At 47.7% G+C, this 17,432-nt stretch overlaps 1 protein-coding gene across 1 annotated transcript in view; it reads right to left on the reverse strand.

The window, feature by feature from the left end:
- The window catches only part of LOC111752974 (teneurin-4-like), a 373,456-nt gene that overhangs the window by 125,156 nt on the left and 230,868 nt on the right, over nucleotides 1-17,432 (reverse strand). Inside the window, exons 3-4 of the mRNA XM_064288756.1 lie at nucleotides 9,828-10,115; nucleotides 4,036-4,305 (exon numbers count right to left, since the gene is read on the reverse strand). Of these exons, the coding sequence (XP_064144826.1) occupies nucleotides 4,036-4,305; nucleotides 9,828-10,115 (558 nt within the window). The remainder of the gene's footprint in view (nucleotides 1-4,035; nucleotides 4,306-9,827; nucleotides 10,116-17,432) is intronic.

The following is a 17,432-nucleotide window of genomic DNA, read 5'->3' on the forward strand; positions in this document are numbered from 1 at the left end:
TTGTGTTTACATTACCCAGTCAATTCTGTGTTTATTTTGGATATTAAGCAGTGACATAAAAGCTGCTGACATTAACCTTCAGGGGCAGAAATTGTCTTTAATGGACCCCATAAAAGTTATTATTGATGGCAGCTGCATGAGTATCACTGTGACCTCAGCAAAAGTCTCCACCGCTATCAATACTGTTGACAATTACTATTGACTAATGCAAGGCCTGGCATGGAGGCCGAGTCAATGTTCCTGTGGTTGGAGGTTGCCGGGGGTTACGTTTTTCATTTCACGTTTATCTGGTAAGGGTCTCTGAGAGCTTGGCCACACATTTTTGGTGGCCTCAGTTGAAAACTCAATATACTTGCTGACTCAAATGGGTGGGGGCAGAGGGCTCAGACTGTAGGATCAGAGAGGCCCGAGTTCAAATCCAGGCTCTGCCGACTTACTGCTGAAGAATCTCTGATGTATCAGTTGACCTTACTGGAGCCTCATTTTTTTCCCATCTGGGAAATGGGAATGTCGTGGAGTTGTTATGAGGATTAAAGACATTCACATATGTAAAGAGTTTTGGCAGATAATAGGCCCTCAGTGTGGAGTTGCTTGCTTCCCTCCACACTGTGCTGTGCTGGCTAAATGGCCCAGTGGAATCCAGCCCTGTTCTAATGATGTGATCCATCACAAAAAGAGGAGGATAGATGGGCAAGAAGGAGAGGAGGGAAGGAGAGAATGATGGGAGAGTGGGAGGGGTAGAGAAGGAAAGCCAAGACTCTGTGATAGAGCCTGGCTCCAGCTAAGCTTGACACATGACCCTCTACATGCCTCTTCACCTCTGTGCCTTGGTTTTCTCAGCCATAAAGTGAGGAGATAATGTGTGTGAACAAGAGTGCTTTAATCTAATCAGTGAAGAAAAGCGAGTCATTGCTATGAATGCTGTTGTTATTTAAAACTGAGTATAACAAAGCCTTTAATGTAACTTCCCAACTGGAAGCGTATGGATATACACACAGCCACCCATGGGGTGTCTGGGTTTGGGAGGCCAAGCCAAGGAGGGATGTGGAGCCAAGGAGCTCTCTGTTAGATTCACCTGCTCATCACCTTTGCCTGCCCGCCTTCTCTGCGTACAAGCTTTAGAGTGTCATGGCTGGAGTGGACATGGATAACCTGGAGGAACACAGTGGCATGGCCAGGGGAAGCAGGTAGCCATTTCTTCATCCCCATTATCAAAGGCTGAAGCTCTTCATGCCCCTCTAATATGTCATTATCACCCAACAGAGGCTTAATTCAGCTGTAATTCAGCTCTCAGGGGATATACAATAATATGGGTGATGTGCGCCTCACTCAGTGATGACTTTACGCAAAAATGATCATTTGTTACCACGGCAAGAAGCCTTCAAAGGACAAACAATCCAGGTATTTTGTTGCAGAGAGAATTCACTATAATAACTAGGGCTGTGAGAGTAAAGATTTTAGAGTCACACAGGTCTGAGTTCAAATCTTGTCTCTACTATTTACAGCTGTGTGACCAAGGCAGGTTTTTTAACCTGTCTGTGCCCCAGATTCTTTATCTTGCCCACAATGTGGATAATAATACCACCTACCACAAAGGGGTAGTGAATGAGGGAGTGATTGAGACCATATAATTAAAGTGCTTAGCACGGTGCCTGGGTTCTGATAATTAGCAACAGTTATTGCTGTTGTTCCTATTACTGTTGTTTTCCTCTTGTGTACTTTCATCCCTACAAAGATCCCACATCTTAGAATCCAGAATCTTAGACCTAGAAGGGTCTAGAGGTTATTCACCTCAGCTATTCCCTAAAAGTGTTTCCTAGAATACCAGTCACATCAGATGCTCTGAGAACAAAGAGATCTGTGGTCAAAAGACTTTGGGAAATGCTACGTATAACCTTCCTTGTTGATTAGTACATTAGCATGCATGATAGCATATTAAAGCCTCAGAAATTCTGCAGTAAAGAATCCTGTTTAAATTTGTTTAACCCAGTGTAAACCTACATCATTTGACCACAGAGCATCCTCCAACCCCAAATCTAAGAATTTTTTCCCAATCACTATTCTCAGGATAGAGGAGTCCTGGTGGTACAGTGGCTAAGCACTCAGCTGCTAACTGAAAGATTGGTGATTCAAATCCACCAGTCACTCTGTGGGAGAAAGATGTGGCAGTCTGCTTCCGTAAAGATTACAGCCTTGGAAGACCTATGGGGCAGTTCTACTCTGTCCTATAGGGTTGCTATGAGTCAGAATCAACTTGATGGCAGTGGGGTTTTACTCTCAGGATACAGCAAATGCTTATTTCATTAAAACTTTATATTTTACAGATGAGGAATCTGAGGTCCAGAGAAAGGATATAGTCCATCCAATGCCACGCCACAGGTCAGTGATGGAACAGGGACCAGAACTTAGGCTTCCTGCATCCTAATCAGATGCTATTTGCAGTCCTCATCCTACAAATCATTGCTTCAGTTCAGTGGATGGTGAGGGGGCATGGAGAGGAGGGGCTGCTGGCTCAGCTTGGGCCTTGGTGGGAAGGTGGGTGAAGGAGTATGGATGGTTCCCCACTGCAGAGAGGGCAAACTTCTTTAGGTGCTGAGATCTTTTGCCCCCTCGCAGGGCTGGCTGGGGTCAGGAGACAGTGACACTCCCAAGCCAGCCTCCTGCACCTGCTGCTCCCCTACCCCTAGGCAAGGACACAGGCTGCCACGGGCTGCCTGAGAAAGTGTCCGACTCATCTGGGAAGCATGGTGGAATGGACATGTGGAACTCTGCTGCACCTGGCTCTTTAAGGGGAAGAAATTTCCCTCCTTACCCTGATCTTATCTGATCTCCCCCCCTATCCCACATCTGGGGTTTGGTCTGTCATAATCTAGCTGGAGCCTCCTTTTCAGTGACTAACTCTCCACACTTTCATCTTTGACCTGGTCCCCTGCCTGGCCCTGAGGAAGGAGGAATTGCCAGGCATCTGCATTTGGAGCTGGAAACCAGAAGGGGGCACTGGTACCCGACTTAGCTCTTCCTCTTCTATTCCAGACTGCCCTCCCTACATTGCCCTCAGGCCTCTGGAGTGGAAGTGCCAGCAGACCCCCCTCACTGGGCTTCCAGGAAACGAAGCTGTCCACCCCCAGACTCTCCCCCTGTAGGCAGCGGGGCTGTTTCTGGGCTCTGCCATTCTCCCTCAGTCTTCACTGCCAGATCCCAGCAGAAACCCTCTCAGGGCCAACCCAGGGTCAGCAAAGGTGCCCAGGGCTAGTCAGCCATAGAACACCACAGAGAGGAAGATTATTCCCCACAGCAGCTGCTGCAGGGCCATCCTAAAGCTGCGGAGCCCCTCAGAAATCTGCCAACAAGGTCCAGGGCAAGAAGGATAATTCTGAGCCAGGACTCCCTTTCCTCCACCATAAGGAGGATGCATGTGAACGCATTGTCACTTTCTCCTCCCACAGCATCTCTTGGGCCTCAGAAGAAGATGCTACAGGGATGGGAGTGGAATAAGGAGTCCAGAGGCAGCACTTTCAAAATCTGTGATGACATCACGGATAAGCTGGAGTGAAACCTCAAGTTTTAAGTTATTTCAACACAACAGAATTTTTGTTCAGAAGCCATCCTCTGATCAACACAGGAAACCGGGGTGGGATAGTGTCCAGGGCAACTTCCCAGAGCTGCCCAGCAACTGGAGGCTGCAGACTGAATAAGTAGGACTTGGGCAGGCTCCCGACAGGCTGTGAGGAGACAGTTATTTCTGCCCTGGTCCCCTCTCCTCCCCCTGACAAAGGCACCTCATAAGCCTTAACCTAGCACTTGGATGTGTCTCTAATCTGAAGGAAGGAGCAGCGACCCAGTCTCTGGCAGGTCACTGATAGATGGGTATTTCACTTGGCTGTGCAAAAGGCTCTGACTTTGGACCACTAAGAACAAAACAATTTTTTCACCAAGTTCACCAGAGCCCCAAGCATGGAGCAGAAAATCAATATTGTAATTAAAACCCCAGCCCCACAACCTGGGTGCCTGGCGTAGGCCAAGCGGGCCACTCACCGGTCTCCGTGTTCTCGTGCTCTGTGTCGGTGAGCGTGAGGTTGGAGTTGGCCCGACTGGACAGGCAGGAGCTGCGGCCTGACCGTGTGCTCCGGCCCCACAGCCGCACAGGGTGCTCAGGGGACAGGACGGTGTCAGCCTCTATGTCGGCATCAGAGCTGGCCCCCATAGAGTAGCCACAGTGGGGGAGGCCGATGTCGGTCCGGTACAGGGTCCCATGAGGGGGTGTCACCTCCCCCAGCCCCAGCTCATGCAGTGTGAAGTTGGTGCCTGGAAGGAAACATAGGTGAGTTTGGTTAGGCTGCTGAGACAGGGCTTCCCCCCAGAGGCCTGGGCCTACCAGGGGCCTCCCCCCAGGATTTACTGCTGTTCTTTGAACCCATGCCTTTGCTCAGGCTGCTCTGTCTGTGGTGCTCATCCTGCCCCTCTCCACCAGCCCAAATCCACATCTTTTAAAGCACGACTCAAACAGCAGCCCCTCTGTGAATTCTTCCCTAAGACATATTCCCAGTGCAGAACGAAGCCTTTCTTCCTCTGAGCTCCCTACCGGAGTTCTCGGGTCTGTCTCGCCTGCTGGAACACAGCCTCACCAAAGCCAGGGACCATGTTTTGCTCATCTTGAAACACCGTGCCTAGAACAAAATCCCATACTCAGCTGGGTCTCAATGTTTGTTAAATTAAATTGAGGGCTTCAGGTCTCCTCTTTCAATCCAGGGAGCACTTGCCAGAAAGGAGCACTCCCAAGCAGGGCAGCAAATAGCTCCTTGGAACCAGAAGTTCCTTCCTGGCCAGGTCAGAAAAGCCCAGAGAATGAAGTAAGGGAGATGACGACTGACAGAGAAAAGTTGGCCTTGCACACAGGAAACAGGCTATGCCTGCCACTTCCTCACAGTAGGTGGGGCTGTGATGGGGAATCAGGACTATCCCAGAGAAGCAAGCACACAGCCAAAGCTGGGCCGATGATGACTAAGTCTCTTGAGGGCCCTGGAAGGCTTGGAGATGGCCAAGATTGAAGCCTGGAGAAGACAAGGGTGAGGCAAGTTCACCCAGGGATTAGTATTTAAGTGGCAGAGGGAATGTCAACTTTCACGGGAAAACACAGCTTTGATGTTACTCCTGAACGTTCATGCACCATCTTTGTTCAGGGACTGCTTCTCCCATATTTCTTATATTCCTGAGTATTTTCGGGGAGGATGAGAAAGGGGGGGAGCGGACTAAGTCACAGAGGGCTATATCCCAATTAAACCAATGATCTGGGAAATGGACTTATAGCCAGGTTGTTGTTATCGTGTGCCCAGTCAATTCCAACTCATAGCAACCCCATGTGACAGAGTAGAACTGTCCCATAGGGTTTTCTTGGCTATAATCTTTGCGGAAGCAGATTGCCAGGTCTTTCTCCTGCAGAGCTGCTGGGTGGGTTCGAATGTTAACCTTTCAGTTAGCAGCTGAGTGCCTAACCATTGCACCACCAGGGTTCCTTTATAGTTAGGTAGCACCTACATATAAACCAATTAAGGCTGGCCCTGGGCCTTTGCTGGGGATACAGCAGTGACTAGGGCATGGTGCTTATCTTTACAGAGCTCATAGTCAAGTAGGGGAGACACAACCAAAAGCCCAATTGGAGGTTAAAATTGAAAGTGGGGAGATCCATGAACGTTGCTCTGGGAGGCAGAAGTTGCAATATCTGGGTGGGGAGCTCAGAGGACAGCTTTTTGGATGATATTGAATGTGGAGAACAGAGTAAGAAGACAGAAAAGGTGTATGCCTGCTGAACATTGAAGGAGTCTAGCAACCAAGGGGTGGAACTCAATAGGACCAGTCAGCAAAGGAAAGCAAGAAGGTGCTACCAGAGAGGTAGGAAGGAAGCAGTAGAGAAGGCATCCTGCTATAATTGTGTGTGTGTCCCTCTTACCAAATAAACCCTATGCTCTCTGAGTATCCTACTCATCTCTGTATCCAATTCCTACTACACCTGGTGCAGAGCAGGTGCTTAATAAACATTAGTTACATAAACAGACAAACATACACTGGCAGCACTTTGGAAAATGGATACAGGGAGAGGGAGGACAGGAAGGAAAGACCAATTAAGACACTGCTGAAATAAAAGCTGCTGAGGGCTGCAAGTGGCAGAGGGTGGGAAGACATGTGTCTGGAGCCTGATACTCCAGTGGTTCATACTGGTATGGCCTCAATGAAATATTTCCATACTGGTGGATAAATAGGTGATGTCTGAGTGTCCTCACACTCAGTGCCCACCCCAGCCTATTCCAGCCCCTTCCCTGCAGCCCTTCCACCTTCATCTCCCCATGATTTAACTAAACAACAGGGGGCTATGGCCTCTGCTCTAAAGGCCAGGTAGACACTCAGATGGGCCAGGGCCTGGGCCAGACTTAATGCTAAATATTCTGAATGTCACTCCTTTGTGCCAAACTGTACTGCCCTATTTTGCTTTCCCTGTAAGAAAAAGAAAACCCTACACTGGAGCCTAAATTCCTCCATCTGCTTCCCCACCCTCTCTGCACACCACACTTGCTGGCTGCCACTCTGTTTGCCTCCCTGAGATCTCCACTCCCCACCCCTGTCCTGAGCACCTGCACTGTCTCCTCTCCCAGGCCACATATCAGGGCTCCGCTGGGTCGGCTCTCTCAAGAGAGGCAGCTCACATGTTATGAAGAGTGACTGCTACATTAAGTGAAAAATCAAATTTATTTGCAATAAACAGCCTGGGCTGCATTGATTTCCACATGGCCTGCCCTGAATACTCTTTTAAGCAGCCAGACTCAGCGTCAACATGAGTGAGCAGAGACATCCTGAGGCTGGAGAAACGCAAGATGAAGGCTGATTCTGAAAGCTCATGATCCTGGGGAGCCAGCCTGGCCTTTGTGAGGTGGGAGTTTGGAAGATTTACTTATCAAATGTGAGAAGTCCTTGTGGTCTGTTTGCTTTGTGTCCTTTGGTATCTTTATTGATGAGCCCAGGACACAGATTGATGTCCGACCTCATTCTATATTAGCTGTGCAATCTTGAGCTGGGCACATCACCTGATCCTCAGTGTTCTTATCTTTAAAATGGGGTGGTAATCTCTGATCTGCTCCCTCACAGGATTTTTGAGGATACAGTGAAGTAATGTGAGGGAGAAACCTGTTACCGTCGAGTCGATTCCGACTCATAGCGACCCTATAGGACAGAGTAGAACTGCCCCGTAGGGTTTCCAAGGAGCACCTGGTGGATTCCAACTGCTGACCTTTTGGTTAGCAGCCACAGCACTGAACCACTGAGCCATCAGGGAGAGCACTTTGTAAACTGCAACCTACACGCCTCCCTAAAAGAAGAAAATGTGTACTGGGGTAGTATTCAGACCAGCCAGGCTAGTGGGGCTCACTGAGTTCTATGGAGTAGAGGGAGGGCAAAGCTAGAAGAAAGTTTTGAGACCATTGTGTCCCTTATCCTCATTCCTAATATAGAAAACTAAGACCTAAAAAAAAAAAGAGATGACAATTAACAGTAGGTAGCTTTATGGAAGTGGGTAGCGGTGGTTCAGTGGTAGCATTCTTGCCTCCCATATGGGCCTCCCAGGTTCGATTCCCGGTCAATGTGCCTCAAGTGCACCCACTACATGTCGGTCAGTGGAGGCTTGTGTGTTTCTGTGGTGCTAAACAGGTTTCAGTGGAGCTTCCAGACTAAGAGAGATTAGGAAGAGAGAGCTGATGAACTACTTCGGAAAAAATCAGGCAGTGAAAACCCTATGGATCACAATGGTCTGATCCTGTTGTGCATGGGTCACCATGAGTTGGGGGCCTACTCGAGGAGAGCTAACAAGAGGAACACTTATGAAACACCTACTCCATGCTAAGGGGTCCCTGGATGGTGCAAATGATTAAGTGCTTGGCTACTAACTGAAAGACTGGTGTGTTCAAACCCACCCAGAAGCACCTTGGAAGAAAGGCCTGGTGATCTGCTTTGGAAAGGTCACAGCCTTGAAAACCCTATGGAGCAGTTCTACTCTGCCACATAAGGTCGCTGTGATTCAGAATGGACTGAATGGCAACTGGTTTCTGTTTGTCTTGCTTACTCTATGCTAGGCATTGGGCCAAGTGCTTCATTTACAGCCCGCATTAATTCTCATGACAACCCTGCTACTAGGTAGGTATAACCATTATTCCAGGGTATAGATAATGAGGCTGGTAAATGACCCAGAATTCAAATCCAGCTCTGTCTGATGCCAGAGCCTGAGCTCTTAACCACAAGTTGGATCAGAGCTGAAGGTCCCTCATTTTTGAACCTAAGAGGCAGCCTTGATGATGGGTCAGCTTTTATGGGGATCCAGGCCTCGGGAGAGAGTGAAAATGAGGTTGGCTGGGGAGAAGGTCACAGGTGAGTTGTCAGGTCATTGGGGTGGGGGTACGGCGATGACCAGCTCCTCTTGCCTCTGTGATCTTAGGCAAGTGATTGTCTCCCTGTGCTCCAGTTTACTCTTAGAAAATGGAGATCACAACTGTATCTATCTTGTGGGGCTGTTGTAAGGATTAAATAACAATGTCAAAGTGTACAGAAATTACACAGCACAGTGCCTGGCTAGCCCTGTTTGCAGGGGGTGGTGGGTGGAGAGCAGGGCAGGATCAGTGTGGGTTGCATGAGTCGTCAGGCACTGGTGGTGACCAACCAGGCATCAAAGAGGGCTTAGGGCTTGCCAGGCAGAAAAGCACAAATCATTAAAGCACCTGAGTGTGAAACACCTATCACACCAGGTGTGAAGAACAATGAGCCGTTCAGGGGGCTGGAGTATGCGGGGTGGGGTGTGGGGAGGCAGAGAATAAAACTGTCTGGGAAGACGGGGAGGGACTTGGGGGAAACTCTTGTATGCCAGCTTAAATAGTTGAGAGTTCAGTTTAAGGGCACCAGACAGGCTGCAGTGCAGAGACTGGCCCACAGTGGGCAGCAGTAGGTGAAGCAGGGGTTGTTGTGGGCAACCCTCCCAGAGAGATGACCGTGGACTGAACTGGGAGAAGAAGGGATGAATCTGAAAGATATTCAGGGTAGGATGACTGCATGTAGAAAGGGAGGCAGGTGCCCAAATAAGTTTTCAGATCTACTCATCTCAAGAGCTTCTTCCTTTCAAGATCAGCAAGTGCTTGAGACAAAGAAGGGACTCAAGATATGTTTGTTGAATGAATCAATCAATGAATAAATAACAAAAGTAATGTTTATTCAGTACTTATTTTGTGTCACCATCCTTACAGCTTAAACATGTCATCTCATTAAGTCCTCACAAGAACTTAATGCAGTAGGCACTATTCATGCCCATGTAACAGATGAGGAGGCTGAGGCTTAGAAGAGAGGGGGTGGTGGCTCTGAACTCAATCCCAGGCAGCTTGTAACCACATCCTTAAGACAAAGAGGGTGAAAGCGAAAATAAACGACCTGTGAATTAACAATGTTGTTGCTGGGTGCCATGGAGTTGATTCTCATTCATAGTGACCCCATGTGACAGAGCTATAATCTTCATTGCAGCAGACTACGAGGTCTTTCTCCAGTAGAGCCACTGGGTGGGTTGGAACCATCAACCTTTAGGTCAGCAGCAGAGCACTTAATCATTGTGCCTCCTGGGCTCCTTATGAATTAACTACAGGGCAGGTTTTCTTTTTTTTTTCCCCCCCAGACACAGGCTGGAGGCAACAAGTAACAGAAACTCTTAGCGGATCCTGCACCCGGCTCGCTGACCTATGTCCACGCCTAGGCGCACACCTGCGCACACGCCTGCACCAAGCGCGCCCTCCTGGCCTGGCCCTCACCTGGCCGGCAGAACTCCTCTGCCTCCTGCGGCACCATGTCTTTGACGCGGCTGCCGTAGGCCAGGCGGGCATCCTGGTCGTAGGCCTTCAGGGTCTCGCTGGAGCTGTAGGACTTCTGCGGGGCTTTGCCCTCCTCGCTGTCCGCAGACGAGCTGGTGTAGCGGCGCTCGGCATCGCGGCGCCGGGTCAGCGAGCGGTACGGCTTCCTCTCCTTCACGTCCATGGCCTCCGGCCCGCGCTCCTCCACATCCACGAACAGGGTCCTCGCCGCACTCAGGGCCGAATGATCTGCAGCCGGGAAAACCAAAAAAAAAAAAAAAAAAAAAGGAAAAAAGGGCATGAGCTCCAGCTCCGGGAGGCAAAGGCAATAAATACCCACATCCATCGGGGACTTCAGCTGGTCCTCTCAATGGTCGTGTGAGGTGGACGAACCTTAGGCTCGGTGAGGTGAGGGCCTTGCTCCACCGCCACACAGCCGGAAGTAGCCGATGAAGACTACACACACGGCCTCGACTATGAATCCCGCCTCTTTCTGCTGCTCGGCCTATCCACCACGAAGAGGTTTCATCCTCTCCCTGAGCAATCGGTATCAACGAAGCTGACAGCAAAAGCTACGGAGCACTGCTATTTAGTAGTCCCCCTAAATAGGGTCACATCTGTTTTGTTCCCCTCACATCCCCCGCTGGGATGAAACGAAGCCTGACACAGAACAGAGGCTCCATAAAGATCTGTGGAATGAATGACTACACTCTGGCACTGGGGCAAGAGCTTTGCCTATATTATGTCATTAAATGCTTACAACGGTTTGGAAATGTTATTACTGTCTCAAATCTTTTGCTGGAATGAGCCAAGGTATAAACAAGCAACACACATCTTTACCACCAGGTATATTAAATTATTATTTGCTTATTGGCTGTCTCCTCCCACCAATACATAAGCTCCATGAGAGCAGGTGCCTTAACTGCCTTGCTCGTTCATAATCTATAGCACCTGGAGGGAGGCCTGGCACACAGTAACCAGCCAGTTGCCGTCAAGATGATTCCAACTCATGGCAGCCCCACGTGTGTCACAGTAGAACTGTACTCCATAGAGCTTTCAATGGCCAAGTTTTTGGAAGCAGATCACCAGGCCTTTCTTCTGCAGTACCTCTGGGTGGACTCAAACCTCCAACCTTTCAGTTAGCAGCTGAGCATGTTAATTGTTTGCACCACATAGAGACTCCTAGTGCAAAATCAAACATGTTGCCATCCGGTCAATTTTGACTCATAACAACCCTATAGGACAGAGTAGAACTGCCCCACAGGATTTCCAAGGCTATAAATCTTCATGGAAGCAGGCGCCACCTCTTTCTCACGAGGAACGCATGGTGGGTTTGAACCACTGACCTTTTGGTTAGCAGCTGAGTGCTTAACTGCTGCACCACCAGGGCTCCTTTGGTGTACCATAAACACTGTATAACATTTGTTTAATTAACCAGCCAACTAGTCCACATCTGAGAGACAAGAACATGGCGTTTCAGAACCTCCTCAAGGTTGAGTGGTGCACAACCAAGCCAGGATCTGGTGGACCTGGTACAATTGAGCTCTAAAGCCTGAGATTTTCCTATTCTGTCCCCCTGAGTTCCCTCCCTCCCTCTCTTACCACACAGAAAGTGTTCCTGCAGCTAGGTTTGCCGTAGCACACTGGCCGTCACCTCCAACTTGTCCATCTCGCCAGTGGCACCATCAGCACTCGGGAAAGCTGCAGTGTGCATCCACATGTGTCTGGGTATTGCCAGGATGCCCACTTGGTAGGAAACTCCTGATCTTCCTTTCATCTCTTTTCCCCATCTTGACCCTTTCTTTCACCCTAGACTGGAGCCCTGGAATTTTTAAACTGCGATAGCACACTCCTTCTCAAGCTGTTAGATGTCTTCCTTTAACTCTGTGTTAGCAAAGGCAGTCTCCTACAGGGGCCAGGAGATAAGTAAAGGAGGAAAGCAGGATATTCCCCACAAAGGTAGATGAGAGCTTTCATTTTTCTTGAAACATAACCTTCTCAGTTCTATCTTTCATTGTTTTGCTTTTGATAACAGCATTGTTGTTAGGTGCCATTGAGTCGATTTTAACTCATAGCGACTCCATGTGACAGAGCAGAACTGCCCCATAGGGTTTCCTAGGCTGTAATCTTTATGGGAGCAGATTGGGAGGTCTTTCTCCTGCAGAGCCACTGTGTGGGTTCCAACTGCCAACCTTTCGGTTAGTAGCCAAGCACTTAACTGTTGTGCCACCAGTACTCCCTTATAACAACATGGGCATACAAAATATTCCACACCTTAGTTGTCTTATCACAACAGAGCAAGAGCTGTGATAAACAGTGCTGGCACCAGGTTTCAGTGTCTGGGCAGCAGTAGGGAGTGGTGGGATCTCTGCCAGACCAGGGAGGGTACGCGGTAGCAAGAGGGCAGTGGGCCTCAGTGCCTGCCTACACTGTGATGTGGGAGTGTAGGAGTCTTGTGAATGTTAAAGACAAGCTGGAAGTTTATATGTGTGACCACTTGCACTTCCCTAGACATGAATTCGGTGGCCTGTATGCCTTCGTACATGCTGTTCCATCACACTGCATACAGCTAATGAGATGGCCCATCATTTTCACATCTGCCTCTCCCCTTGACTATGGTTCCTTGAGGTCTGAGCTGAGTTTTCTTCTCTTGCCTCCCCAAAATGAGCCCAGGGCCTGGCATCTCTAGTGCTCATGAAATGCCTGCTGAATGAATGAATGAATTAAATTACTTGACGGTCACTTCATTCCTTCTGACCAATTTTAAGTAACATAAGATATAGCAGTTCAACTTAGGCAAATATGTACTGTTGTTGTTGTTAGGTGCCATCGAGTCAGTTCTGACTCATAGCGACCCTATGCACAACAGAACGAAACACTGCCTGGTCCTGCACCATCCTTACAATTGTTGTTATGCTTGAGCTCATGTGTACTAGGTATAGCTAATATTGAGTAAAAGGCATTGCTTAAATATGTTCTTTTTAAATATCAAAGGCAGCCTGAGTTAAAAGTATATGTCTACCACTCGCCAGCTGTGTGACCTCGGGTAAGTTATTTAACCTCTCTGTGTTTCAGTTTCCTCACCTATAGAGTACTACCAACCTCACAGAGTTGTTCTGAGAATTAAATGAGTTAAGATATAAAAATACGGTCCCTGGTACATAATGGATGCTCAGTATGTGTCCTTATCATCATCCAAAAAAAAATTTTTTTTACACGCCTAATTTAGAAGGGTCCAGCTAGGTATCAGCTATAACTGGAGAAGGAGCGTCTTTCCAGAAACACATGTCACTAAGACTGAGACACATTTTAGGCTGTTAAATCGGTGGATGGCTTTTACTTCTTCTAAGCATGTGCCTGTTGACCAAAGACACTGGCTTTAATGCAAAGGCTTAGTAACTACAAATTATTAAGAACATAGTTCCAAAACTCGTGGCTTTCCTTTCACAAAGCAGAGGCCAGTGAGAATATTAGGCCAGTGAGAATATTTGCTTTGCTCTTATTTCCTTTTGATTTTTTTTTAATATTCTGGTATAATATAGTAATTCAGTAAATATTTATTTTTAACAGAAAGTTGGTCATGTTTCACACTCAAATTGGCATTTAATACAGAGAGAAAGAAAAGGTTGGGATGAAAAAAGAAGAGACAATGGAGAAAAGCTGTCTTTGGAGCAAGAGTCTCCAGAATGATGATACTGAGACCCCTGGCAAGAGGATGGGTAGAATGCTGGGGAGGGGTACCTACTTCAGACCCTGTGAGCTCCCTACCCCCCACTCATGAGCAGGGAAGAGAAGCACCTGGCACATATCCATGCTTAAACACATTAGTTCACTCCTTTTGTGGACTGAATTGTGTCCCCCCAAAATGTGTGATGAATTCCTGGCCCTTGCACCTATGGAATGGAGCCCTGGTGGCATAGTGGTTAAGAGCTCAGGCTGCTAACCAAAAGGTTGGCAGTTCGGATCCACCAGTTGCTTCTTGGAAACCCTGTGGGGACAGTTCTACTCTGTTCTATAGGGTCACTATGAGTTGGAATTGACTCGATGGCAATGGGTTTGGTTTTTCTTGGGTACCAATGGATGTGATCCTGTTTGGTATGTTAATGAGGTCATACCAGTATAGGGTGAATCCTAAAGCTAATCAATTCTGAGTTATAAAAAGATCAGAATAGACACAGACACACACACAGGGGGAAGACAGACCCCATGTGAGAATCATCTACGAGCCAAGGAACACCCGGGGCTGCTGACAAGGAAAGAGTCGACATGGCCGAGACTCTGATTTGGACTTTTAGCCTCCAAAACTGTGAGTGAACTGGAAATTTCTATTCTTCAAAGTCAATCACTTGTGATATTTGTGTTATAACAGCACTGAGTAACTAAGACACTTCTTTCCCCTGACAACCTCCTTCCTTCCCCACTGCCCATTCAATCCATTAGTGTGACATTCAGCCTCTCATGACCTGACCCTGCCTAATTCTCCCTCTGCTTCCCCTCACTGCCCACAGAACCACCTGTCACCCTGCTTCGTGCCTGCCAGATACACATCCTCTGTTTCATTCTCATGAAGCTCTGCTTAGCTGCTAGACACCCTGTGCTCTTTGATATGGCTGAGCCTGTGCTACCTTATTCTCCTGCTTGCCTCCTAGGCTGGTTCGTTTCCATCTGCCTCCTCAGGCCACGCTCCACCCTGCTCTGCTCTGTGCCCAGGAGGCTGGGCCCTGTGGAATGTCCACCTGGCTTCCTTACCAGCAACCTCCCTGTTGGGTTCAGCCAAGGGAAGAACCAGAAGGAGATTGGGAGGCAGGAGGGTGATAGGCAAGAGGCTGGTGTTCTTTCTGGCTTTCTCTTTGCTCTGTATTCCTTCATCCACTACAGCACCCACCAGGTGGCCCCTGGTCCGTTCCTCCAGCTCTGCTAACATCATTCCCTCCCCTCTCCCTTCCAAACACGGGAGTGGTTAACAGTCTCCTGCTGTTGCTAGGCCCCGAGTGTTTCACTGTCTTGGTTCCCTTAACCTATCTATACCTCTGTCCCTGCAGTCTGTTCATTTGAACCTTCAGGGGTAAGTTCTGTTTCCTGTCAGGACCCTGGCTAATTCAACTTCACCCCTTAATATCTTGCTGACCTCAGCAATCATCGTTATCATCATCATCAAAATAATAATGCCAACAGCTACCACTTTACTGAGGGTTTAGTGCAGGTCAGGCACTGGGTGAAGTGCTTTATTTAGACTGCCTCATTTAGTGCTCATCACATACTCATCATACCTACCTCTGTGTATCGGTCCCTTTTTACTGACTGAAGCTTAGAGCAATTAAATGACTGGCTTAAAATCACACAGCCAGGAAGTATATCAACAGCTGATCTGTCCAACTCCAAACCTTCTGTTGTTGGTTGAATGAATTATGTCCCCAAAAAGATATGACCCCAGTACCTGTAAATATGACCTTATTTGGAAATAGGTTTTTGTAGTGGTGGTCAAGTTAAGGTGAAGTCTTACAGCTTCTTTAGGTAGGCTCTAAATCCAGTGACTGATGTTCTTATAAGAAGGAAAGATTTGGGGACACACAAACATAGGGAAGAAGGCCATGTGATGACCGAGACAGAGATTAGAGTAATGCGTCTCTGAGCCAGGGAACACCAAGGATTGTTGGCAACCACCAGAAGCTGGAGGAGGCAAGGAAGGATCCTTCCCCAGAGCCTTCAGAAGCATGGCCCTGGCAACACCTTGATTTTGAACTTCTAGCCTCCCAAACTGTGAAAGAATATATTTCCCTTGTTTTAAGGCACCCAGTTTGTGATACTTTTGTTAGGGAAGCCCTAGGAAATGAATACATCTTCCTTCCTTCATCACTTTACTATGCACAGTGGTAGAATGAGCTCCAAGTTTGGAGTCATTCCTGCTCTGGCTACTGCCTAACTCCTTACTCCAGGAGGCTGGGTTTGTTAGATGCTTTATAAATTGTAATGTAGTATTACTATCATCATCATCACCATTGTCATCATTGCTTTGTCCTTATTTCTAACAAAGAGATTATGTAACTACTTTAAAAATAGATTAAGCAGTCAAATATGTTCTGGAAAGCTCAAGTAGCAAATAGACACCTAAAGGGCAGAAGCGACAGCTCAGTCACTGCAGGTCTTGGGCTAAATGTGGAGGCTCCGGCTGTGGCTCCAGCTGAAGTTTAAAATCAGCACAAAGAACTTCTGACCCCCATATGAGAGCCCTGACACCAACCACATATGTGAGCTGTGTAAGATGCTGGCAAGGACCTGGCTCACCAGCCTGCTCCTGAGGCATGGCTTTCTGAAACTCTTCTCCAAGTAAAACCGTGTTGCTGTTGGGTGTGTAGAGTCAATTTCTGACTCATAGTGACCCCATGTGACAGAGTGGAACTGCCCCATAGGGTTTTCTAGGCTGTAAACTTTATGGGAGCAGATGGCTAGGTCTTTTCTTCTGCAGAGCTTCTGAGTTGTTTCTAACTGCCAACCTTTCCGTTAGCAGCTGAGTTGCTTAACTGTTGTGCCAGAAAAGTAACTGAGTTCATTTCCACAGCCTGTTACAGTTTGTGCTGGGCATTGGGGGCCCCAGAGATGAGCAGAACATGAGCCCTGCTGTGACAGCTATGTCTCTCTGGGTGTCAGCCACAGGGGCCATCAACAGTAAGTGCTTTGATAAACTATGAACTGTGCTTTTATACACTTCTCCTTATGCTGGTTTGGGTATCATTGGTGTGTCTATGGGAAAGGAGGGTGGGTGCTGGACAACAGGAGGGAAGAAACTCATATATATTGAGCACTGTGCTCGCTTCTTTTCACACAATCCCACAAGAACCCTCATTATTTCTTGTTTGAGAGACAAGGCTAAATGACCCAGGTGGTTAATCAAGTTCACAGAGCCACTAAGTGACAGCACTGGACCTGAACCCAGAACCCTCTGACTCTAAAATATTTTTATTTTTTTATTTACCTGGAGCTGGGCTTGGATGGATCTGGAAGGTATGAACCAGTGTGTGAATGCCAGGAGGCCTGGGAGACACATGGTGGTAATGGTGATCGGGGTATCATTTTGCATAAGAAAAGAGGCAATAACAATAACATTTCTACTGTTAATTGAATACCTCCTCATGTGCCCAGCACTTTGTGAATGTTTTTTTCTAATTCCCCAAAACAATTATGCATGTTAGATATTATTATTACTCTTATTTTACAAATGAGGTAACAAGGTCAGAGAGATTAAATGACTGGCTCTAGATTACATGGCTTTCAAGAGTCTGGGTTTGAATTTGAACCAGAAGAAAATGTATAAACCTCAAGAAATATATGAAACACCTAGTACCATAGGTTCACTCATTTGATAAATAATTGCTAAGCACCTTTTCTGTCCTACGTGCTGCAGAAGAAGGCATAAAGGTATCACACAAAGTCCCTTTGTTCCCTCTTACCCTTCTCTCCCAACCTTGGGATCCTACCATGTGGCCAACCTTGTGTGAAGCATCAGAGGACAACACAAATGTGGCTGCTGCTCCTTGGAGCTTCTGTAGAGTGGGTGAGTCAGACAGG

Source organism: Loxodonta africana, chromosome 7 (genome assembly GCF_030014295.1).
Source record: "Loxodonta africana isolate mLoxAfr1 chromosome 7, mLoxAfr1.hap2, whole genome shotgun sequence".
Classification (NCBI taxonomy): Eukaryota; Metazoa; Chordata; class Mammalia; order Proboscidea; family Elephantidae; genus Loxodonta; species Loxodonta africana.